Source organism: Etheostoma spectabile, chromosome 1 (assembly GCF_008692095.1).
Source record: "Etheostoma spectabile isolate EspeVRDwgs_2016 chromosome 1, UIUC_Espe_1.0, whole genome shotgun sequence".
NCBI classification, from domain to species: Eukaryota; Metazoa; Chordata; class Actinopteri; order Perciformes; family Percidae; genus Etheostoma; species Etheostoma spectabile.
Window position 1 is genome coordinate 18,929,440 of NC_045733.1, and position 9,650 is coordinate 18,939,089.

The following is a 9,650-nucleotide window of genomic DNA, read 5'->3' on the forward strand; positions in this document are numbered from 1 at the left end:
TGCATTGTACGACTATATAAATTACATTTTGAGTGGCAGGGTTGGGTCAGTGGGTAGAGCAGGCGCACATATGCTTCAAGGTATATGCCTCCAGGGTCCAGGGTTTGAATCCTACCTGTGACCATTTCCTGCATGTCTTCCACCTCTCTCTGTGACCAATTCTATATATTTTACACGTTTTACAGTTCAAAAACAAACTGGCCAGTTGGACTCTGATGGAGCATCTCGTCACTTCTCGGCTGCCATATTTACCAAAACCAATTTACTGTTCTGTTACGCTAAAATTGGTTGATTGAATCACCTGATCTTAGTAGCAATAGTCGGGCTATAGTAGGGATTTGGCCTCGGGAGCTGGTGTCTCACACAGCTAAATTAGCCGCGGGGTGGATGTACTGCCGCCAGTAGTGTGAATTAGGCATTGCTAGGAGGAAAATAGCACCAAGGAGTGATAATAGTAGTGTATCACCCAGCAGGCAAATGTAGCAGCTGGCCAGGCTAACCTGCTGAAACAGCAGGAGGAGCTGGAGAAGAAAGCAGCTGAGCTGGAGCGGAAGGAGCAGGAGCTCCGGAACAGGACCGCAGCCAGAGCGCCCAACACTGGCGGTAAGTGGTTGTTTTAGAAGCTGTGTGTAAACTTGTGTTGTACATATGGCCAAGAAGAATTGACACCACTCACAATGTTAATCCAGCTCTGAATTCTTTTTATTTTATTTTTTGGTCTATCAGCTAAAGAGAACAACTGGCCACCTCTTCCCAGCTTCTTCCCCGTGAGGCCCTGCTTCTATCAGGACATTGAAGAGGAAATCCCTGAGGACTACCGCAGGATCTGCAGGAGAATGTACTACCTCTGGATGTGTATGTACCCCTTGCATACAGTATTTGCTTCATAGCTGTTGTTTTTGAATATAAAAGAGCTATTGATCCATAAGATAGTATTGTTCACATCTATTTGTTTGGTTTGTTAACAAGTCTGTCTCATTTTTTAAAAACTGTGTAGTAACCAGATCTACCTGCAGTCTGAAGGGCTGGCAAATGTCGGCATCTTGACATCATGAATTACAACATAATAATTATAGTTTTATATATGATATTATTAAATTAAGAGGCCATCTGAGAACCCTGGGTTTGTTGAATTACGTAAACTAGTTAATAATGTATCATAAATACATGAATCATAAGGATACTGTAGGTGGTTTTTACTAGTACATTGTAGATTGCTTGGCCTCCTGTATTGCTGCTTGCAGCTTTTTCCAGAACCATTGTACTCCAAAATACCTTACAGAACGCCCCCACCAAGCAGTTAATATGCAACTGTAGACCTATCCTACTGACTTACTGTGTACTTGTACTTCAGAGGAAAACATTCATTTACAGAGAATGTTCCACATTCAGATTCTAGTCACAAAATACCATGATTAAACTCTGATGTGTTAAACTATCCAGCATTATATTAGAGTGCTGACTGATAATGCCTCTCTTTTTACTTTAAATAACATTTGAAAGCAGAACTCGCACTGTGCTGTCAAAGGCGGTTTTAAATGGCATAAGTAAACGGCCGGAGAAATGCGCTCAACAAAACAACGTGCTCAATCAGTCGCGGCTCGGCCGCTGCTCATTCAGCATTGCCCCTATTTCATCATTTTCATGTTCAGTAGACAAAAATTAGTTTTTGGCAAGAACCGCAATCAATGAGCCTTGTAGGGAATCAGCAACTCCCTCCCCTGTTCCTATATATCTATGGGACACACAGAGATATTCCAATTTATAGTTGGTTATGATGACATTTTTTAAACTTTCTGATTGGGGTTTTCTCAGAATATGCCTCAGAGCTTTTTGTGGAACTTACATTGATTCACTTGTGTTGCACTCCTTTTAAAATCCAGCAGTCAGAGTGCAATCAACTTTCAGTTTAATTAGGGTTTTACTGAAAATATCCCGCACACCTATTAAATCGTCCTCTAGGGCAGTGATTCCCAAAGTGGGGGTCGCGAGCCAGAAAGGGGGGGTCGCAAGTTGATTTCCAGAAATAAAATAAAAATGTTCACTGCCAGTCGAACCTCGGATTGAAGAGGAACAACGCGGATTCCGTCCTGGTCGTGGAACAACGGATCAGATCTTTACTCTCGCACGGATCTTGGAGGGGGCCTGGGAGTATACCCAACCAGTCTACATGTGTTTTGTGGATCTGGAGAAGGCGTATGACCGGGTCCCGGGAGAAATTGTGGGAGTGTGCTGCGGGAATATGGGGTGAGGGGGTCTCTTAGGGCCATCCAATCTCTGTATGACCAAAGAGAGCGCTGGTCCGGGTTCTCGGCAGTAAGTGGACTCGTTCCAGGTGAGGGTTGGCCTCCGCGAGGCTGCGCTTTGTCACCAATCCGTTTGTAATATTTATGGACAGGATACGAGGCGTAGTGGGCGGGGAGGGGTTGCAGTTCGGTGGGCTGGATCTCATCGCTGCTTTTTGCGGATGATGTGGTCCTGATGGCATCATCGGTCTGTGACCTTCAGCACTCTCTGGATCGGTTCGCAGCCAGTGTGAAGCGGCTGGGATGAGGATAGCACCTCTAAATCTGAGGCCATGGTTCTCAGCAGGAAACCGATGGAGTGCTTTCTGGGTGGGGAGTGGTCCTTACCACAGTGAAGGAGTTAAGTACCTTGGGGTCTGTTCGGAGTGAGGGGACCATGGGCGTGAGATTGGTCGGAGAATCTGAGCAGCCGGTGCGGTATTACATTCGTTTATCGCACCGTTGTGACGAAAAGAGAGCTGAGCCAGAAGGCAAAGCTCTCGACTACCGGGCAATTTTCGTTCTACCCCACTATGGTCAGAGGTGGGTCATGACCGAAAGAACGAGATCCAGGGTACAAGCGGCCGAAATGGGTTTCCTCAGGAGGGTGGCTGGGTCTCCCTTAGAGATAGGGTGAGAAGCTCAGTCATCCGAGAGGGCTCGGAGTAGAGCCGTCGCTCCTTCGCGTTGAAAGGAGCCAGTTGAGGTGGTCGGCATCTGGTAAGGATGCCTCCTGGGCGCCTCCTAGGGAGGTGTTAGGCAGTCCAGCTGGGAGGAGGCTCGGGGAAGCCCAGGACAGGTGGAGAGATTAATCTCCAACCTGGCCTGGGAAGCCTGGGATCCCCCAGTCGGAGCTGGTTGATTGGCTCGGGAAAGGGAAGTTTGGGGTCCCCTACTGGAGCTGCTGCCCCCGCAACCCGACCGGATAAGCGGATGAAGATGGATGGATGGAAAAAAAAATGTAAAAACGATTAGAAATAGCATATGTTAGCCATGATTTTAACACAAGATAAAACTAGTGGCTACATTTAAAATAAAACCAAGCAAATAAATAAAAAGAGAACAGCTCTTTAGGTTTTTACGCCAATAGTGCGTGCGTGGTTGCGCGCAATGTTTATATACGTTTATAGTGGGGGGGTCGCAAGTCACTTGCACCGTTACTTTAGGGGTCATGGACTGAAAGTTTTGGGAACCCCTGCTCTAGGGGAACCAAAGATTAACTACAAAAATACACACAACTCTATTTTAAGCTATTTGAATGCAGAGTGGTGCTTGTGTGTCTTTCGCATGATGTCTTTGACAGTAACCAGTCCATCTCATTGGTTTCCTGTGTGTCTCCGCAGTCCACAGTGCTACTCTGTTCCTCAACGTGCTGGCCTGCCTGGCTTACTTCACTGCAGACCCCCAGTACGGCATTGACTTCGGTCTGTCCATCCTCTGGTTCATCCTCTTCACCCCAGTGTCCTTCATCTGCTGGTACAGGCCCGTCTACAAGGCCTTCAGGTATGCTGTTGTACTCGCCTTGTACTGGTGATGTTCTTTGATTTGCATGGTTTCTGCGGGGTCTTAAAGTCTAAAGAAGTCTACAATATCAATATCAAAATGTTAGGTCTTGTCTTAAATTCATTAAGTATTGAGTTCTAGGTCTTAAATAATTTAAAACGGGTCTTCATTTTCCTACGTCAATGTAACGCTACCTCTAATGTTCTCACAGTGCTTTAGATTCATGTGGTGTTGTAGTTCTTTCTGTCACTAGTCCAAATATAATGTGCTGTATAACGACTACAAATGAGACCAACGTGCAACTTGCATTCAAGCCAATCTAGACATCAGTCCTATAATGCCAATGAGGGAATCTGAGATTTGTTTCAGACAATGTTTCCAGACTCTGGCATCTGACTTTGTTTTTGTTGTTGTGATATATACGTAGGGCTTGAATTGAATTCATAATGGGCTTAAAAAGTCTTAAATTTGACTTGGTGAAACCCAGAGACCAAGATTTTGGTAGAAACTCTGTACATGACTGGATGTAACTGTTTTGTTGTATCCTGCAACTCAGCCAGAAGGGTTAGAAGAATTGGAGACACTATGTACTTATCATAGTTAAGAATTATTAGAATTGCTCATATCAGATTTTTCTTGCTTACATCTCAGTTCCTTAATTTCAATCATATTTTCCCCGAGACTTGTATTTTTGGCAGAGGAGCAGCATCTGAAACAGCATTTACCCCTGACTGTACTTCAAAAAGACATTAAACAATTGGAGTAATTTCTGCAAAACAAAGTTTTTACGTATTTAAAATGATACTATTAAATGTTTTACAGCATAGTATTATTATTATTATTATTAGTATTATAATTATTGTTATTATTATTATTATTATTACTATATGTATTGAAACAAGTCTTTAATGGAGGCTACAAATGACTGGGAATGTGACTTACCTGTGTTAACTTTATATCTATAATCTGGCGGAAAACAAACCTCTTGAATACTAACTATCATTAATAACTTGGGATCGACCAATATGGATTTTTTTAGTACCAATACAGATTTTTTTTTTTCTTTTCATCAGCCTTAGCCGATGACTGATACGGGCTGTTGATTTTCTTGAGCCAATATTCAGAGCTTTTGCTCCTTCAACGTACATCATAAAAATGTAAACCCTGCCACACTGGATTTGTTTTCAGAATCTGTTCTGTAATTTCTTTAAAAATAATAAACAAAAACGCAGATCAGTGTCACTTCTGCAATCATCTTACATTCATATCATCCAAATTATGTGTGCAGTGTGCATCATGTGGATGGGTGTACTGCATATGGATAACTGTGCAAGGGTAAAAGGCTTTCATCAACGTCTACAACACAGCCTTGACAATGCATTGCTTGGACATATCATAAGACAGATATAATCAGGTCATCACAAAATGTCCTTTGTCAACCCATTTAAATAATTTAAGATAGCAATAAACCTGAAAAGTATCCATTGAGATAAAGTGTGATTTGTAATTTAAGAGCCATGGGGCTAGTGGTGGGGGGGAGGGAGGGCCAGTGCATGGTCTGCACATGAACTGCAGCGCCTCCAGCAGCACAGAGCTGTCTGTGGACGCCTGTCTGTAAATAATGCTGGGAAAAAACTATCGGCGAACGCGGCAGCCGCGTATCAGCCGATGCCGACACATGTTAAAACGCAAATATCGGGCAGATATATCGTCCGGCCGATTAAAAATGGTCTATCGCTATTAATAACATGTCCTTTGTGTTGTCTTTTTCCCCCTCTCCAGGTCTGACAGCTCCTTCAGCTTCTTTTTTTTCTTTTTTGTCTTTTTCTTCCAAGTGGCAGTGTACATCATCCAGACTGTAGGGATTCCCAAGTGGGGAAACAGGTCAGTGGCAACTTTTTTTGAAACTGAACAATCATCTGCATGTTGGTTGAAGGTGTGGCGTAAGTGACGGGTGTTCATTGCTAACAACAGGTTTCTATTTTCATTAGTAAGAATGATTCTGTGCACTTGGCTTTGGTTAGATTTCCAATAAATGTGGGTACGCATGGGTCCATTTATTTCTTCATTCACGCATATACTGTGTGTGTGGGTGTGGGTGTGGGTGTGGGTGTGTGTGTGGGTGTGGGTGTGGGTGTGGGTGGTGTGTGTGTACTATTTTCCTGTATCTCCTCTCTCGCATCTCTTTGACAGATTCCTGCTGCCCTAACTTGTCTGGGTTGCTGCTTTGTAAGTGTGTGGAACTTTTCTCTTTGGGTTTCTTTTCTATATCCTGTGATGTATTTTAGGCTTTTTAGTTTTCTATCATTCACTTTTTTCAAACTTCATGCTTTACCATTGGTCACTGGGGAAGGTCGGGATGTTTGTTAATTTCTCTCTAATTCAGAATGCCATTCTGTTGTATACTGTACAGTACACACTTCTTGTGGAGAAACGGTGAAATGACCCATGGCTATTTGTTTGTATGTCTCTGTTCTTCACAGTGGATGGATCGCCTCCATCAGCATGATCGGCACAAACCTGGCAGTGGCTGTGGTTATGATGGTGGTGGCCGGTTTTTTCACTGTAAACGCTGTCCTGGCTATCATCCTCCTGAAAATGGTACGCTATTGTAAAGGTTTTCCAACGTCTCTTATCATAAAAGAAACTTCTCTTCTATTGAGCAATGTTACAGTTTGTTCTATTACATGTTACTGTTTGAATATTAACCAAGTTTAATATAATTGCAGTCTGCATAAAGTCCACACATACTGTATGTTTGCAGTAAAATTAAAGATGGCAGTGCCTTATAATCAATTGAACTCGCCCAAAATAGAAAGTTGAACATGGTGCGTCATACATTTAAATATGGGTATTCCAACTGTGGCTTCATTTTGTTTATTTTCGCTTCAACACAGTGATGCCACATGGAAATCAAAGAGAGAAGCATAGCAAGAGAAACTAAAAAAAGGGGGTGACAAAAACTTGCAATGCAGTTGCAATAAAAGGACGATGAAGGCATCAGAGGGAATATGAAGATTTAGAAACTATTCATCATTCTGTACCACCACCAGAATTGCACCTTGAAGTGCGTTGGTAATACCGGGGGGATTACAGCGCTGCCATATAACCGCAACATCTTGGGTTTGATTCCAGCCTCGGGACCTTTGTTGCATGTCATAACCCTCCTCTCAAAAATTGCACAGTCCTAGAAATGTTTTTATTTTAATCGTAAAGATGTTTAGACATTTTGGATCTGCATCTTGACCTAACTTTGCTCTGGAATACACACAGTGATAGACAATCATCACATTTGTTTTCATTCAAATACTGTAAGTATAGTTTATGAGGAACTGGCAAAAAAATATGTTGCAATGTGAACTGCGATTTATTTCGAGTTGAGAAATTATGCTAACTTAAAGACCAAAAGGACAAAAACTGTGAGTCCTTTGTGATTCGTCCTTTGATCTGATTTATAAACCTGTCCCTGCCATAATCTGTGCTCCTTTTCCTATGTCCCCAGGTCCACTCTAAGTACAGAAGGACAGGTGCCAGCTTCACCAAGGCCCAGCAGGAGTTCTCCACGGGAGTCCTGACCAACCGAACCGTCCAGACTGCTGCAGCCAGCGCTGCCCAGGGAGCCTTTGGCAGTTAGAACAAACATCCTCTCTGCTTCTGGCTAGTCTCTTCTCTGACCAACATAGCCATGTCCCAACATACTTCAATGTGTTTAGGGGCTGGGGGTTTGATTATTTATTGAAAAGGGCCAAAAAACAAGTAACTTATGAGGAGGTGAATTGTTCTCATTGCGTCAGCTGAGTGAAGGGTCTACATTCTCTACTTACTAACTTTTCAAGAGACTGTTATATAGTACAGCATGACAATGACTCTCGATTGTTATTGAATCTTTACCATCCTCCTCAGTATGTTAGCAAAGTGTATGCCATTAACAGTTTTTCTGGGACATATAGGAAAGTGTAAGAAAACAGAGTGGGTTTGACAAAAAGGAATTGGCAACACCTCATCACAGTATAACTAACTGGAATACATTTAACGTAGCCAACTGAAGTAAGTATATCTGCAGCGCACCACTGAACAGGGCCGGGGTTTAGCGATAAAGTAGTTGTTGTTTTTTTTCTTTTTAAATCCCGTCATTCTTAAATACGCTGGCAGAAAGGATTTCTCTATCCCACAGAAATAAAAAACTAGGGCCTCAAAAATGAACACTGCGAAGAGTTGGGATTATATAAAAGCATACTTGAAATGCGAATGTTTTACCATCATTCAATGATGGATCCACATAATGTGTGTATACATATTTTTGGCGTTACAGCAGCACGTAGAGCGTTACAGGGTTAGCATTCTATCATTCTGCTTCATAGACGTGTTTAATACATGCACTACTGGATGCCCTGTAAGAATCATACATCCTGCACTACTGATGAATACTGTTGCTGTACAAATGTTCGCTCTAAATTTGTTTTCATGTGCATAACACTGTATAGGATGATGATTAATGAGGTGACGGGATGGTGGAAGGTTTATCTTTCTACTGGTTTTATTACTTTACTTATTTTAGATGAAGTGAGACAAAAAGCTCCTCTTCGGGCAATTGAAGACATAGTTTAACAGTGACGCGATATTTTTACATGTTTAGTTGTTAATAATGTTTTTAGATATAGTATGGCTCCATGCTGTGAGTCAAATGAAAGACAGGGTGCAGGTTTACTAATGTAAAGTTACTGACATAGTATAGAATTTAGACTTATTTACTTAGAAGTGTATTAATGAGCAGAAAGAACACAATATTTATCTGTTGATTATCCAGTCTTGACTTTATTTTCATGGTAATTTGCAGACCAAAGTCATGTGGTTCTGAATAGTCGCAGATAGATATTTTTTTTTACCTGCTTTCTACCTACTACTAGCATTTTTTTCACATATTTACTTGTGAATATATGCTGTGAGATTCTCATCTTTTGTTACTGTAACACTGAATGACTTTGTTTAGGTGTAACCTCACTCAGTGCCTTTCAGCAGATGTAACCCATCATTTTTGCGTGGGGATTTAAGCGCAAGGCTGTTGTGTTTTGTCTGATTTTGTTTGTCTTAATAGAGAAACGTGTTTTATGGTGATGTTTCCCTTTGATGATCAGAATGTATTAAGGTGTGTTGTACATATTGGTGACTTATTTAAAACATAATTTACTGGGGGGAGGGGGGTATTTGCTAGAAATTGGTTCTCAGTCTTAACATAAATAAACTAATTTTTTCATCTTTTGAAAATGTAAATCATGTAAAGGGTGCCTGCTAAGTAAAGACATATCCATAGGGCTTGCATACTAAATGTCTTAGCTAGATGATGTAAAATACACGTCATACGCTTATAGTGTACAGTGGCTTTCATAAGTTTACACACCTGTGCTAAAGTTGATTAAAAAGAGGAATAAACTAAATTAATGCCTTAATTAAAAAAAAAATATTAAAATCCAACCTCTTATGGACACCAATTTTCTTTGTGAATGAATAATGTATTGTAAATAAATGTTCTTCCTTAAAACACAGGGGGCATAAATATACACACCCCTATGTTAAATTCACATAGAAGCAGGCAGATTTTTATTTTTAAAGGCCAGTTATTTCATGGATCTAGGATACTACGCATAGGCCAGGGGAACTTTATCAGGATCCGTAGTATCCTAATCCATGAAATAACTGGTCTATAAAAATCAAAAATGTGCCTGCTTCTATGTGAATTTAACCTAGGGGTGTGTGTATTTACGCCCCCTGTATTTTAAGGAAGAACATTTATTTAGTTGCAATACATAATTAATTTACAAAGAAAATTGGTGTCCTTAAAAGGTTAGATTTTACAATTTGTTT

The 9,650-nt window shown here is 41.2% G+C and overlaps 1 protein-coding gene across 2 annotated transcripts in view; it reads left to right on the forward strand.

Annotated features, from left to right (window-relative positions):
• scamp2l (secretory carrier membrane protein 2, like) overlaps positions 1-9,045 on the forward strand; it is a 10,910-nt gene extending 1,865 nt beyond the window's left edge. The window contains exons 4-9 of one of the 2 annotated variants that reach the window (XM_032522728.1): positions 471-603; positions 727-855; positions 3,629-3,788; positions 5,571-5,672; positions 6,272-6,389; positions 7,291-9,045. In XM_032522728.1, the coding sequence (XP_032378619.1) occupies positions 471-603; positions 727-855; positions 3,629-3,788; positions 5,571-5,672; positions 6,272-6,389; positions 7,291-7,422 (774 nt within the window). In that variant the 3' untranslated portion in view covers positions 7,423-9,045. The remainder of the gene's footprint in view (positions 1-470; positions 604-726; positions 856-3,628; positions 3,789-5,570; positions 5,673-6,271; positions 6,390-7,290) is intronic. The other variant, XM_032522737.1, reaches the window with a different exon arrangement.
• Positions 9,046-9,650: the final 605 nt, after the last annotated feature.